At 38.4% G+C, this 16,598-nt stretch overlaps 1 protein-coding gene across 3 annotated transcripts in view; it reads right to left on the bottom strand.

The window, feature by feature from the left end:
* The window catches only part of PEPD (peptidase D), a 134,791-nt gene that overhangs the window by 102,239 nt on the left and 15,954 nt on the right, over positions 1-16,598 (bottom strand). For all 3 annotated transcript variants that reach the window (XR_013938464.1, XM_080552747.1, XM_080552746.1), the window contains 4 exons: positions 10,949-11,012; positions 9,236-9,283; positions 7,519-7,580; positions 1,608-1,652 (listed from right to left, as the gene is read on the bottom strand). Coding sequence is in view for 2 of the 3 variants with exons in the window: in XM_080552747.1 (XP_080408873.1) it covers positions 1,608-1,652; positions 7,519-7,580; positions 9,236-9,283; positions 10,949-11,012 (219 nt within the window). In the remaining variant the exon portion in view is untranslated. The remainder of the gene's footprint in view (positions 1-1,607; positions 1,653-7,518; positions 7,581-9,235; positions 9,284-10,948; positions 11,013-16,598) is intronic.

Genomic DNA, 16,598 nt, shown 5'->3' with positions numbered 1-16,598 from the left:
TCTTGGGCATTAATTTGAGATTCCAAGGCAATTTCTAATTTAGGAAGCTTTAATATATGCAGCCTGTCATTCACATATTGATTTCACCAGATATTTAAAACCTAACCATGGTCTTTAACATACCTTTAACTTAAAACAAAAGCCCCCAAACTTGATAAAACCTTTTCAAAACACTCTTGAATGCAAATATGAACTTTGGTTTCGCTTAAAATTCCATTTTCTTCAAATCCAAGTGCAGAGAGGGTACATACTGAGTGTTCCAAGTATTTCTCCCCACGTAAGACCACAGCGAGGGCACAATCAGAGTTCTGGACTAGCATTCACTACTCGTAGAAGAGATTCTCTCCATACCAAGACAAACATCTCGAAGTTTTGCCTTTGTATTGCCTTACTGCTATGTCCTTATGGTCACCTTAGGGCACAGACCTCACCCGTGTCCATCCCTGAGCTTCCTGAAGAAGATTTAACCCTCCCTTCTACACCAAACCACAGAGACATTACCACCAGGTGACATCCTGGTATGGTGAATGGTACCTGGAAAGCTGACTTGGGAACAAGCTTGTAGCCATAATCCAAAACCCTTTGCAGCTCAAATTCTCTGTCTCCCTGCAGTGTGCCTGTACCTATAGATCAAAGCTTGGGAATCAGACCAGGCCCCTCCATGTTCCCTTTCCTGTCCCTCACCCTTTTCTGCTAACAAGAGTACAAGAAGGCAGGCAAGAAACAGGGCACAAAAAGATGTAGCTCCACTCCTCCAACAGCTTGCCAGGTCACTTGGAGAACTTGGTTATAGTATTATGCAAGAAGGAGGAGCAGTTGTAGCCAGAGTGCACACTTTCCTGTTTGTATTTCAAGATTCTCAGCTTATCTCTCTTAACCAATGATTTGCTTCCTCATTTCCAGATAAATACACTCAAAACGCTTATATAAAAATCTAATTCATTTACAAAAATCCTCTACGTTGTGTCTTCAGTTAATTTCCTAAATGGAAAACTAAAAAGCCCTAGTTATGAAGCAATTCTGAGGACAAAGTCAACAACGCTGACCAAAAGAGGAAAGCTGGTAAAATGCAGTAGAGCTGCAAGCTACTAATACACTTAGTCACACACACTAATTTTTCTATTCAAGATAAGCTGTAGTAAAATTCCCCTAAAATTACCAAGTATAGTTACATGAGTAATAATTCAGCAAAATTAATGCTGTTAAAATAGATCCTGGAGAAGTAATAACACCTTATTAAATATTACCTGTTCGGACATAGTTTTCATCTGCCTTTGATTTTCATTGCTAGAATATGAATTATCCTCAGTTCTTTTCTTATTCATACAAATTCACATTCACACAAACGTGACTTAGTTCCAAACACATTCTATGAAAATTTATATCCAGACTCGAGGCTTAAGAAACATTACATAAATTCTTCACTTCTCAGTGCTGTTACCTAACCATATTTTTACTTTTGTACCTCATTTCCAGCCCACGACGTGAAACCTGCCTAAACTTAAAACATAGTAAACTAGGAGGTTCTGCTTAGGGAACATCTCCGAAGCAATTGTTCACAATATAAGCATGCTCAACTACTCAAACAAAGATTTTACACCACTCACCATTCTGCAATTTCAGGATGAAGGATTTTGTTGTTCACGTTGAATCTAGAAACAGCAAAAAAATACAAACATCAAAAAACAACTACGCAAACAAAGGCAGAGATGGCATAGTTACTAGTTTTTGTTTTTTTTTTTTTAACTGTGTCTTCTCTGAGGATGTGAAAACTTGCAAAGGCTAGTATTAGATCTGAATTTAGTACTGATCAGAGTAACTCACATTGAGAAGAAAGCACACACTCATCTTCACTGTGCAAGTATTTCATGTTGAAATACGTAAGACTAAACCAGATGCATACTTCTAAGAACATGCAGAAACCAGAGTAACAGCATGTTCAGGACATATTTGGAGAATTTCTTTTGACAAAGGTAAAATTTTAAGTTACCAATTCACTGCTGTGAGTGCGGGTTTGACCAGATCAACCTCCAGAGGTCCTTTCCAATCAAAACTGTTCTGTGATTTTAACTTCACTCCCCAAAAGCCCTTCAGTGAATTTAAGTACAGTAAATTGCTAATTTCACCCTCTGTTTTACATATTCCAATTTTTGCTTGTGCAAAACATGGCACATGATAAACAGATTTGCTCAGACAGACTGTGAAAAGACAGATAACCTCTCCTCTTCTTTTGTCATCTACAGAAGAGGCAAAGTGAAAGCTTCTGCCTCCAAAACTTTTTTTTTTCCTGTTTATTTTCTGCATTAGCAATTCATGCCTTCTTGGAACTATTTTAAGGCTCTCTAAACAATAACATTACACTGGCCAATGGAGTAAGAAGTTGAGTAATTAAGTGGAACACAAATGAATTTTCAAGCATTGTTTGATGCAGAACGTTCCTTAAGCATTTAAATTGTTAGCATAAAAAACCCTCAAAGATACTTTTGTCTGACTCAGGACTGCTGGCTCTTCAATTAGGGCATTTAAGAGAATTAAAATGCTCCAAAGCTCCCAGCAGATCTTCAGAAGGATGTTGTAAGGCAACAATTCATTTTCTCACAATTTTGAAGGAAAAAATAAATCTACTTCGGGTTATTGGCTATCCATAATACCTCAAAAAGGGATCAACTAAAGCACAAATCCAATTAAAAAAATACTTAGAAGTCAATTCTAATTGTACCAGGGTCTTTCTGCATCCTTAGATAGCAAAGTCACCCGTTTGTGCCTTTCCAAACCCTAAAGGTTCTTCTTGAACCATCTTTATGCTGCCAGAAATGCAAGTTTTACTTGCTGGCTGGGACCACCTACCATGCAGCAGCTCCTTAAAAACTGGTTGGTGTCAATTTGGAAAGCTAACTGAACACAAAGAAAGGCAACAGGATTAAAACAAAGGGGTGCGGGTGGGGGGGGGGGGGGGGTGGGTGTTGGAAAGGATGCAGGAGGTCATGAAAAGAACTGCAGTTCTCTCTCTCACCTGAACAAGAAACTTTGACATATTGTCAAATATAAAACACGATCTTAGATCTGCAGGACACGGCATGAATTCACATTTAGAAGAGAATCTGATCTATTGTATGTAGCTTTTTCAAAGAAGCCAACAATTAAGGACTGAACCATCTCAATTCTGCTTAGTTTGTGATAACCACAAGTCCTCTTTAAGTGGCCACAAGACCACCTGTTTATGATTGCTAAACATCTAAAGCTAATTACTCAAATTATGCTTTATTTTCATTAGGAACAAGGCAACTAAAGAAGCCACATTCCAGAAATTACTAATTAAATGGTATGCTCAAGGGGAAGAGCATGTCATCATTAACAGGAGTGCACAAATAGTGATTAATTCATGTCGTTTGTGCACAAAATTCTATATAAAATAATCCTACCTTATTCTACTCGGAAGTTTAGATCCTGCTAGACAATAATCAATTTACTTTTAAAAACCACGGTGCCCTAGTGCTAAGAGGATCATGTAGAGCAATCCAATTCTACATTTTACTGCAATTTGCAAATTGACAATACTTGATGATGAGAGATGTGGTCTTGAGGAAGAAAAAATGACATTTGCTACTGTTGCAATCTGTAATGTGTCAATATTCCCATTTAATCAACATAGAAGTAATAAATATTACATTGAATGGCATGTTTAAATTGATTTCATACTCACTTGTCCTTTAACATGCAAGACAATTTCATTAGTTTAAAAAAAAGATTAGAAATCAATGCCTCCTGTATAAAAGTGACTGTATGAGTCTTTTTTTGTCAGTTTAGAAAGTATATATGGTGACAAAAAATTAAAAACACATTATTCTGATGTGTTATTATAACATATTGGAAATTCCTACTCTTCTTCAATATGGAGAATCTTTCCTCTAATGATTGACTTTGCTCACAGCAATAGTGAACTAGCCTTGGCCAAGCAGTCAGCTAGTCTTCATCATACCCAACAGGTACAGTTTTGAGACAAATGAATTAATTGAAAAACATTAAACATTAAGTATAATTGCTTGAACTGTCTATCATTTACATCAATAGATTCTGAGGATAAAGAAAAGCCCCTAACATGGTGAGTAAAGCTTTGTTAACAGTATTTTGGGGTATGTGGCATATTACTGTTTAGGCATACAAGTTCAAAATCTATTTTCTATATGGTAAGACACACCTCAGAACTTTTACAAGTGTTACATAACAGCCACGTGATTAGATTTTAAAAATTCCTGTATGTTTTTTCAGTCTGAAAAATGGTTCCATGAATTAGAAGAAAATAAAAAAGGAGCTAGCCTTTACTGGCAGACAGAAGTACATTTTTCTAGAAAATAATACATTAGAACTGCTTTAGAAATCTGCCTTCTACACTTACACTATCTGGAGTAAGTGAGGGAAAGTAATTTTGGTAGGATTCGTAACAGTTGCGTACAGAGCTGACTTCAGGGGAGTTAACAGCAAGGACTTTATCAAATGGTCCAGGTGTTAAGTCACTGTCCCACACTTCTGCCTCCGCTGAACCACAGTACTATCTACTGCTGAGCAGGACGGTTTTCCAAGTACAATAAATCTCCATTTTTACAGACTGCAGCAACATACCAGCCCTACCCCCTTTTCATAAATAAATAAATAAATAAAAGCTCTTAAATATAAGGCATACTTTGCTACAGAAGAGAGAGCTATAATGTAAAATAATAGAAGCTCTGATATAATTCACTATTATGGGCTCTCTTATTTGCATAGAATCAAGTTTGATCATTGCTAGCAGGACAAAAATAACTTAGGGGTGATCGTCAGGGTGAGCATAGAAATAACCCGTGACCACAGTAGTCACTTTGCTCCAAGTGACTATTTATTACACTGCAAAAATTAATCTAGTAATTTAGATAATTTTGTTCCAGAAGAAGTTCAAAAGGTTGAAAAAGTAACGCAGGGAAGCGACATCGTTAGGGCAAGAAAGAAGTAGCCTCTGACAGGACCAGATGAACAGCCTGCATGGAGAGCAAGATTCTGCTTTTTAGGAAGTGATACATTACTTACACAATTATCCATAGCAAAAAACAAACAATCAAAAAAAAAAAAACACTGCACACCACTGGAGCATAGTCAGTCTAGGAGAAATAAGACAAATGGGTCTAGGAGAAACACAAAAGAGCCCTAGCAAGCAAATACATCTTCAGCAGGTAGCCAGAAAACGGAAACAAACAAACAAGAACAAAGGAATAAAATACAACACCATAGCTGAACCAGAGGCTCACCAAGCAAAGGACAGTGGGAGGGGAAAATGTGCCCTTGCTGGTAGGCACGAGGGAGCATGATGTGAAAGAACATGTTATTTGGTACAAGCTCAACAGTTTTACTCCTCTTAGAACAAATCAATACATTTGAAATACACGAGTTTCAGTAAAGGAAATGTGATATAAGAAAGGAGGAGAAATTGAAAAGCAGCAATGCTGAAATTGGTTTAGGTCTGTCAAAAAGAAATGCAAAACTGGTTGATTTATATACAGTTACAAAAATCTGAGAGCAGACTTTAGAAGGAAGTTCACCCCTCGTGCACACCCTCAGTTTGCAGCGTTCAATCTCCCTGATGTGCACTGCAGGCACAGAAGCTAAGCACGCTGTGAACTGACAGCCCCCCGAGACGACAGGAGTAGGAGTTAGGGAGATCAAGGAAAGGCTCGAGTGACAAGTGGTTTGAGGGCACCGTATCTGTCAGAAGAGGTGAGATGGAGTAGATCTCCAGCATATTCAACAACAAAATCAATGAGTGCTCTCCCATACTTGCAGTATGGGAGGAGAGGGAAAGACACTAACCAGATCTGTCAAAGGCATCAAAATGAACAGTTCGGTGCCTAGGGGTGGAGAGGGAGAGCACATCCCAGGTCTCAAAAGAGTTATCTGCTAAACTGCCAGAAAGCTCCCCTAAAGAATGAAGTACTCTAATTGGAGCAAACAAAGAGCATGTTTACCACAAACTGGGAAGCCAGAGAGAAAATACCATTAATCCATTGAAGTGTTTCAGAGCACACGCTATCAAAATCTCAAGTCAAGTGTCAAATGGAGTGGCTTCCTACATTAATGTTGACTAGTAATAGAATGTGTTACTAATTACACTCTAGTGTCTCAGTGAAATTCAGAAGGAAAAAGGAATTTTGATACTTCAAATGGACCTTTGTACATGGTTCCCATAAAGAATTACGGCTGGAGTTAGTAACTGCTTATTTTTCATGTGGAGGTGTCTCAGATAAAACTGAAGGCATCTCTCTGCACAGATTTTGGAGTCCATCTGTACCTGCAGAGCATAAGGTAACTGAGTATCTCCTTGGTAAAAGCAACAGAAAGGACACCAAATATTCACTCAAAATGGTTTGATTATGTTCTGAAATAGTTATATTTCAGAATAGTTATACTTTATTGGTATTATATACTTTATATTGGCCAGCAAAAGATGTCTAAATGCCAGCAGGGTCCCCAATAATCCTGACATTCATTAAGTTTCTATTTAGGTTGTGGAAGAGAGAACAAAGTAATTATGGGATCAGATTCCAGACTTCAGTTCACATGACATGGAGAAAAGACTGTCCCAGGAGAACACGTGCTATCTGACTATACAAATGATTGCCCAGAATTGTAGTAAATTCTGTGCACTGTAATTATCACTTCAGAGTTAATATGCTGTGGACAGAGGTGAATGGAGGAAAAATACAGCAGGGTGACTGGGAGTCGAGGATCACAAGAGGCCACCTACTCAACATCTCAGCACAAGTGTTTATTTTAACAGGCTTTTTAATGGGAAGTTTTGTTTCTTTTCTGCCATACGTCTGAGATAAAATGAAAAATGATCTCATTTTAGGATATCAAAAAAAAAATTGCATTTAATTCAAAATTGAGGTCATCATCTTCACTTCCAAAAGCAGTCTCTGATGTATTTTTATTAACTGCCTTTTCAAAATACTTCATGTAGGAGGACATTTTCACTCTACTAGTAGCCAAACTCCATAAAAATACAATATAAGGGGACAGTAAAAGGTCATTTCTAGGCAGAAAGGTGATCTTTTATTTTGGACATGTAATGCTGTATCTTTTCAGAAAAATGTGCATGCCAGAATTCCTAATACCTGACTTAACACTGTACAAGGAAGTCAATAAAAGAAAGAAGATACTCTTAAAAATAAATTTTTCTAAAATCTGAAAATCAAATATTCTATCCCTAAAAATGGAAACAGAAATTAGGGGTGGGTCTGTTTGGTTTTATCTGCTTAAAACAAACACAAAAAACATCAAATGATCTTTGATGCAAAAGCTTTCCAACCCCCACCCCCCATTTGAAATCAGTAGAAACATGTCAAAAGTTTTATTTCCAAAGAAGTTATCAATATATTTGATTTGCCATTCAACATTATGTTATCAGGAAAAGAATCATTTAAATGTGAAATAAAGATGAATTCAATGTAACCATGAAACAATTAATACATAAAAAGCTGTGTCACTTACTGGCTGATTCCCTCGAATGAAGCTTCTTTGGAGATATTTCCGCTATCAGTATTAACACCGCGCTTGGGAGGGAAAAAGATTAAAAGGACCATGATTCTGAGCCAAACACAAGTATTTAAAATTTAAATCATGGAGAGAACATAACTGCACTAAGTCTTTAGGAAAACTTATACATTTCCTTGAATCACTATTACAAAAAGGAAAAGAAAAAACAACCAAAAAAAAAAACAGTTTGTTCAAATGTAAACCAATTTAAGACATCATTTGTTTCAAAGGAGACCAGCACGGAACTCAGGTTAGGATATGCTGCTTAGGAAAACGGCAGGCTTGGATTTCGAATTCCCTTAAGCCTTGAAAGGAGCTAAGAGACCTATACGATAATAAAGAACAAGGGAATAACAAACAGGCAAGATTTCTTCTAAAGTAATTTCATTTAAATATAAATTATTCCACACTGCCTTGGCAATGCTTACTATTTAAATCTGCATGCCGCTTCCCTACAGCTTTCCATTCAAGCAAGTAGCATAGGCATGAGGATTTTGGCTGCTTCACAGCAGACGAACACTTCTGACATGCATATGGGAAACCCTGTGGAGCAGCATTACAGTTCTTTATTTAGAATGAGACCACAGGAGAGGACCAAGTCTCCCTTCAGCCAACGTTAGGAGAAGAGCTCTGCCGTTCTCTATGAATTTCATTGTGGCAGTGGGAGGAATGTGAAAGCATCACAGCTCCATTCTCTCAGCAAGAAATCTGTGAAAATTCCCAGCTACAATGGGATGCTCACAGAGAGACAACTAATCAACAACTTGATGCGCAGAAATGCACAATAAGGAATGCAAGATGGACAAATACTCCCTTTCACTCTCATTTCTCTGAAAGTACATGAAATAAAACTATAGGTTCATCCTTTTAATACATTGTGTGGAAGAAAGACTGTATTTAGGACATCTTCTTAATGGATAAAAAGCTCAGATCTCATACTGTACGTCTGCCTAAGGAGGGATTTTTTGTAAGACCTGTGTGGCAACTATCATGGGAAAACAAGAAATCCGGGAGCTGCCACTGCATTTGCTGTAAGGGAAAGCTCAGAGTCCGCAAATCATTTCTTACATAGACTGAAGACAACAAATCAGATACTCGTAACAGCGAGAGAGGTTTACCAAACACATCAGGGGAAAAAAGCTGGGGATGAGGTGACGGGGAAGAAGCAGCTTGCAGGCTTTACCTCCACTCGTTCATCCCACTTCCAGAGCAAGCCCCTTTCTAAATACTTGGCAGGCATTCCATCACACCCTCCTTGCAGAAGTTATTCTTATCAACCCAGTATATGCAGAATAAGAATTCCATGAATCCTTATGGGGTTCCCAAAGAAAAGTCCAGATATGCTCATGACGTAGCTTGAGCAGCATTAGAGAAGAATGGAGTTTGAAGGCATTCTACATAGGCTGGAGAATAGCACGGTCAACATTAGATAGGCTTGTCATGTTTTGCCAGAACACAGGAAAAGCTTTTGAGAATATAGACTAGAAACCCAGAGGTTAGAAATCCTGAGGTCATGGAGGAGCCAGAAGAATACATTAATACAGATGGCCTCAAATTTGGCAAGGATGGGAAGGGAAAGATAGGGAGAGAATGACAGTGTATAGAGGTATTTAATGAACTGATCTCCTTTTGAAGGAAATTGGTAGTTACTCTTCAGAATAGTATCACTCACCAAAGTAAGGAGCACAGAAGGTTTCTTCGAAGCCAAGACATTGGATATCTAAAAAGAAGTTTTAGATTGTTATTATTTCTTTTTCTTCCTCATAATCACAATGATACCTATTTCATCAAAATTTACTGTATATAGACTAAACAACTTGGAAAGACAAAATTGTTCGTCTCATACCTTTCAGATATTTTACTCTTACATGACACTTGCAACAAGAGTCAGTAGATCACAAAATATTTAGTGCTTAAGTTGATGGTGCCCTTTCAATACACGAATAACAACTGGGCTTCAAGAGCTGCTGCAGAAACGTGGGCACTGAACTAAACATTTCCTGAGGCAATGAACAGACAACATAATTCCATGCGGCACTGTTCTACAAACTTTAAAGTAGCTTAATAGCATAGTAATAATATTAATAAAATAAAGCATATGGCAGTGAGGTATAAAAATACCATTTCCAAATTTTATTTTTTTTTAATGAAAAATGAGGATTACATGCTTACACAGATGGGTCATTTGTTGACATAAAACCATCCTGTGCAAAATGCCCCTAGTATCCTGATGGTGGAAAACCACTTCCTTGGCAAACCAGGCAAAAGTTATAGACAGAACCTTTGAAAGCTAAACAGCTTAACTGCAGGCTTCAGCTGCTCCAAACTTCAATCCAAGTAGTTCAGGTGGAACATGGCCTTTATTTTGGGAAAATGTAGTGCTCCACCTAATCAGCTCTTTTCCTCATCAATGAGGTTTCTAAACAGTAAGAACAGAACTGTAATAAAGTCATTTATTGGTGGAAAGCTAGCCAAAGTAACTAAAGTAACCCAAAATAAACGTGATTTTTATTTTTTAAATAAAACATACATTTTCCACTTGCAATTTTCTCTGCCTGACAGAGGAGTGTCTGCACTCTGTGTGATTCTAACTCACGTCAAAAAGCAACCTCTGCACAGCTTCCTCTACCCCAGCTACTGAAATACAGGATCAAACTTCATTTCATAATTAGACTCATTATGAAAATGAAATGAAACATCCTCACAGCTGATTACAGCAAAGTTTTGGGTCTTGTGAGTCATAGTTAGTGTTCTGCAGGGACAGGAATATCAGAATCTTCCTTTTCAAGCTGCTCTCCATGAAAATCAACCACAGAGCTTGGCAGGAATATTGCCCTCATCCTGCTGAGCCTTCCTACCAAAAAAAAAAAAAAAAGATGACTGGCCAGGTGCATAAGTATATAAACATCTGCTCAAAAACCAAATGAGAAACCTGACTAAGAAAGTCACACATTTAAAAATAGGGAAATGGTTGCTTATTCTAATATTAGAGTGATTCAACACGAACTAAGAGTAAAGCAGGCAGGCAGCTATTCCTCACAGCTCTTTGTATGCATAAAGTAAGTGCAGGCTCTCAGTCGGAGTTAAAACATGCAATCTCCCTGACAGCAATCTCCTCAAATCTCCAAGGCATTGAAAAAAAGAAATGTATTTAGCAACATGTTTCTGTTGGATAAAGATATAGACTGACAGGTCTCACGATGCCCCAGACTTGTTTATGAGATGGTCTTTGGATTAAGACTTTAGTGTTCAGCTCAAAGTAGCAGCTTTTCTTTTCTTTTCTTTAATTTAAAAAAAAATTACAAGTGCTTTATAAGGAGCAAAATCACTGCCACATGTCCATTTTGTATTCACAGAAAAATATTCATACACAGAGACAACTCACCTCATTCACGTAGTGGACTTCATCCACAGCATATTTTTTCTTGAAGTATTCAGGGGGGTGAATCCTTTGGAAAACAGGAGAAAGAAACATTTGGATTCAGCTTTACTGCTACATTTAATAGTTTAAGGCTACAGACAAAGAAATTACATTATCTACTATCACAGTAAAAAAGCAGATACAAGGAATGTTTTAGTAATCCTAACCTTGATTCAATTTCTCAAAATAGTAGATTACACAGAACAGTTGCCACGGCCACAAAATCATTGTGCTTCAATCCAGTCCAGGCTGAATACTTAGATTTCATGGTCTCCTCCTGAACTAAAGTTTTATTTTTCCCATTCACTCTACACAAGACAGGTTTTTTTAAAAGAACTTTGCCATTTGTGTACAATTTCCAACTCACCAGATGGCGGAAGGGCATTGAAACAGCACCAGACCACTCTGCCCTGTGTTATATTTGAAGAATGAACAAGATACTCGTTTTCTGCTCTGGTGCTCACTCACTGCAGGACCCTCTTCCCTGCTGTAAGCCCCCTGGCACAGCACGAAGCAGCCCGAGGACTGTTGGGCTGTGTTCTGCAGCCTTTATTCCTCAGGACCCCACAGTTTCACTCCTCTAACCTAACAGGGTGTGCGACTTTATGGTCCATGTCCAAAATGAAATCACTTCTGCCTTCTTCTGCCCCAGCTGGGCAAAGGAAAAATAGTGCAGGAGTGACGTGAAAGATCTGCTTCCCGTCTATCGCTGCAGATGCTGGCGTGGCCGAGCACCCCTGTACTTCCCCGCGGCCCTGGTGGCACACAGTGGCTGTGCGATGGCTCAGTCCTTCACTCACAAGATTTTACTCTCCAATTCCACAATTCCAATCTCTATCTCCCCCCGATATTGAAACAAAAATAATCAGGACTTCTGAAAATGTAAAATAAATTTTAAAAAAACACACAAAAAAAAAACAACAAAAAAACCACACCCACCCTACACCCTTCCTCAAAGGAATGAAAACAGGAGGAAAAACATGGACAACAGAAGGGGAGCTGGGAGCTCTGTGAGTTATGCCTCCTGCAAGAAAGCAGGGGGGCAAGAGGCGCAACAGGACAGACACTTCAGTTGTTTAAACATTACACCACAGCAGCCCAAGTCCAACGAAGAAGAGAGTAAATTAGGCCAGAAACGGAAAAAAAAAATCTAACTTGCAGATCGGTGGGACCAAGAGCCCAACGTTTTTAGGAGGTGCTCAGTGACAAAGACATGTGGCATAGCTGCCCGCGCTGTCAGCTGGCTGCCATCTCCGATTTCAGACATCCTTTCAATCTTGTGCACTAGTTCTTCATTTTACATCCCTTTATGGTCCAAATTATATTGGGCCCAGACAACAAACAATGACATGGAAATGTTTTTAGTATTCTCATGAAGAAAGCAGGCTCCAAAGCAGCAAATTGCAGATTTTTTTTTTAAATCTAATTGTATGTGAAGTAATTATTCAAAAGTAACACAAACATTTCATTGTAAGTTCTCATTTGCAATGCTTCTTTTGTGGACTCTTCCCATCACTGCTTGAAATTTCAAAGGAATTATAATTTATCTTCCCTCCCTAGTTAATTTTCCATATAATTAAAAAAATCACTCTATCTTCTTATCTTTCTGTACCCTGTTCTTTACAGTTCCCTTACCTCCAACTTCTGCATACTCTGCTTACAGTGTAGGTATCTCTTTTTTCCCCCCCTCCTTCATTCCTCACACATTAAAGTACTTTAATATTCCACAGAAACATCACGAACAGATTTAGCATTTTCCATTTTTGTTCTCTTTTACAGTTTCAACTAATTCCTCTGGTTTCGGAAGGATCCCCACTGTAAAACCAGTTAATTTACAGCCAGTGGCGATTTACGGTATGCTTTAGCCTTTACAGAAACACCTCCAAAGCACTATTTACAATTAGCTGTATTGTTTGGATGCGGTAACTCTTTCTTGTAAATTAAACATTTCTTAAAAGTAAGCCCACAGATGTGCTGGATTTTATTAACTTCATTTAATGCCATTTAAGTAAGAGTAGGTCTCACTTTCCAACATGCCAGTAAGAAAACTTCCGTCTTTCCACAAACTGTTTTTAAAGTCCTTTTCTTGGTTTGTTAATTCATATACTTGCATGGTCTACAGCAAAGTGCTGCTAAATTAATTCTTTCGTTACGGTTAATTTTAAACCATTATCGATTCCATTCCAGCTGTAATTCATCCAGCACCTCCCCTTACGAACACTCTATTCATCTGAGGAACACAAGTAGCTCCTCGTCCTTTCAAGGCTGAGGATTTTTTTCTGTACTTGGACAGAAAAAAAAACCAGCAGCTTCCCACTCTGTTCTAAGCTTCTGTTTATTAAACCAGGTCATCCTTCAGACACTTTTGACTCCATCACACCCATTGACAAGCTACCGAGCTTCCCAGACATGTCCCTCCTTCAGGTCCTGTTCTGGCCGCCTTGCACAGAAAGCCAGCAAACTTTTAGCACAAAGTACAGAGAGACCTCAGCTCCTCTCCGAAGTATTCAAGGTTCTGCTTCACATCTTTTTGTCATTCATTAGCACCTCTGACTGGTAAAATAAATTCACATACACTTCCCACAAAATACCATCCCCTACCCATCTCATGGGAGCCACAATGCTTCGGTATAGAAGCCACCTCTCCCCGTGGATTACTGGGAAGCTTTCTGTACAGACCCACCCTTTGCAAAACAGGCAGAAGGAAAACATGCACATGGAAGTCTGCATTAAAGCAGAAAAATTCTGTACTATCATCTGTAGAAAAGCAGCAAAGAGGGCAAAACAAAAGCTCAGAGAGAAAGGAAAGCAAATACGATCCTCACTAAGACCTTTCTATATTCCCTCCAATCTCTTCCATTCTCTCTCCAGTTCATCCAACGTACTTTCTGTCCCACCACTGTGACATCTCACCATCTCACCATCTCTTCCCGCACATTTTAGATCCCCAAACCCATATTTTTCCTATACACAGCTACAACCACATCCAGGCATGCTGTATTCAGAGGCAATTTGTACCAGTGTAACCTCACGCTGAGCTACCGCTGGCACCAACACCAGAGCTCACATTTTGGTGGCAAGCTATGAAAGGTCCTCATGCACCGTCATCAGCTACTGCAAGAGAGAACCAGTGCAGTTTCTCAGCAGTGACAGGGTTCAGGATTCATTTTTACACAATTTAAATGCAGAACACATTAAAGTCAAGCACCGACCATCCCCGTCACAAGGAATTATACCTTGCACAGAACGCTCACTGGCCTCATGGAAACCAAAGGTTATATTCAGTTCTGATCATTTCCAGTACATTTGACGCTCTATAGAGATTAGGAGTACTTCTCTCTATAAATGACTTTCAGGCAGGTAGAATAAGTTAATTTGTTACAATTTTTAGGTTTGGCTTTGTCTTTTGTAACACTGCTATGGGCTGCCAGTTTCAAAATTCTGATTAATCACCACAGAGACTGCAAGCAGAAAACCCCACAGCAAGTCATAAATTAATTAGAAGAATTACCCAAGTGGAAGACATGATCCCAAATATTATTGAATCATGTATTTCCTTACCTATCCAAAAAAATTAACTTCTGTAAGCAGATGTGAACAGAAGCTACAGCCTAGTTTTCACAGGCTTTGGGGGAAAGAACTGTATAAAAACTTTTAGATTCACTGTGAGCATAAATGAGCAGAAACCTACGGAGAACAATGCACTTGAGCCCTCAGAAGAAGCCCTCAATCTCCATTCCCTATAGTTTTATAATTCAGCCTAGCAAATACTAGTGTTCATTGGAAATGTCAGTAGTGGGCCTCTGGAACAGTAGAAGTTGTCATTTTATCTCCTCATGGAAATAAGCAACTCCAAATTTCTGGAACCCCATCAAGCCCAAGCACCCCGTCACCCAAGAGGCCTGCCAAAAATCTGGCATCTCACAGATAACGGCAGTCAGAAAGATTAGGCTGGAGTCCAAGACTTCTACTTATTTACAGTACTACATTCTCCTTCCGTCACCAAAGGTTCCCTACAAGAAGAGACTGTTTCTAGCTCACCACTTAGAACTCATCGCACTTTCTAGTCCAGCAAAAAAGCTTGAGTTGTCTTGGGTTAAACACCAAACGTGCTTACAGTCTGCTGGTGCTTCCTACCTCCTCCCTCTTCCTCATTCTACCTCACCTACTTGGTTTCTTGCTCTGAAGCAATTGAGAAATGCTAAGGATATCCTACATTTTAAATAAAATATTCAAATTCTGATGTGCTTTTTAATTTTAAAAGCTGAAGCTTTATTAAGGGGCCAAATAGCAAAGATTCACTTTTTGATCACAAGTGACAACTTCGATATATAAAATTTCTACTGAGGGAGCAACATGAAAAAGAAGAGGAGGAGGAGGAGCAATATTTTCACTATAAACATACAGTGTGAAGCATTAAGTCAGACATTGAAGTAATACCCCATTTCTCTTAGACATTGATCAAACAAAAACCACCAGCAAAAGACTAAGTGAGAGAAGCATTACAAACTAGGAAGCAGGAACTGCACTCAGTTTAATAGCCTAACATAACCTTCAAGTTTATTCTAATCTTTTCCATTTGGTTCAACTAAATTCACAGTGGAAGAAAAAAAAAATTTTTTTTTTTCAAATTTTTAACGCTAGGAGTTATTTAATTATCACTTTGTCAAATAGGCCACCCTATAATAAATTGCCAGCTATAAAAGCAGCTTGGCAGAAAGTATAGATAAGGAAACCTTAAATAAAATTCTATAGATTGGGGTGCAAAGGAATATTTGCTTGTAATTATCCACTTCTTTTTTTTCTGGCTAAAAATATTAGATTTATTCCATAACAATTAGTATATAACACTTATTCTCATCTCCAAGTACTGTTTTTTTGTCTTCTTTTATATTATGTGGCAGTAAACATAAATTTATAGCATAAAAACCAATTCCTTGGGAATCTGGTTATGTCTGAATATCCTACTCAGGTAGAGCAACCAGGACAGGTTGACACAAAGAGCCGATTTATTTCATTCTATGTAGCCTAAACATTGAGAGCAACAATGGGGTAGGGAGATACAGATCCAATGTCTGAGACTGCACCAGAGTCAAAAAAATCTATAAGTACAGGCAAAGCATATACTTTAAAAAAAACAAACACCCATGAGCACAAAAAAGACCACTGTTCATCTATGATGCGTACTTGGATTGGTTATATTGGCATGATATGTAAGGCTAACTTCACCCTGAATGCTTATTTTGTTACTAAAGGATTACGGATACACACACAAACATATATGTAAATACAGGTAAACACCTCAGAAATGACCAGAGCACCTTTAGCAGGGCAAGTGCCCACAACACAGATTAAGCAAAAAGATCTAGCTTTCTGCAGTCCTGTTAATAAAATAAATAGAAAAACAAACAAACAAACAAACAAAAACAAGCCACACAGTTTGCTGCATCAGCCAGTCCTGCATTAGTCTACTACCGGACATTCAGACTTATAAAAAGTCCACGGAATTGCAAGGGCCCATCACAGGGCTGTTTTAACACCACTGCTATTTTCACATACCTTATATTTCCTAACATGTCTGCAAGCAATTCACAGATTATAAAAGCCAGGAGAG

Source organism: Anser brachyrhynchus (assembly GCF_964034855.1).
Source record: "Anser brachyrhynchus genome assembly, chromosome: 12".
Classification (NCBI taxonomy): Eukaryota; Metazoa; Chordata; class Aves; order Anseriformes; family Anatidae; genus Anser; species Anser brachyrhynchus.
This window is presented reverse-complemented; position numbering and strand designations above follow the sequence as displayed.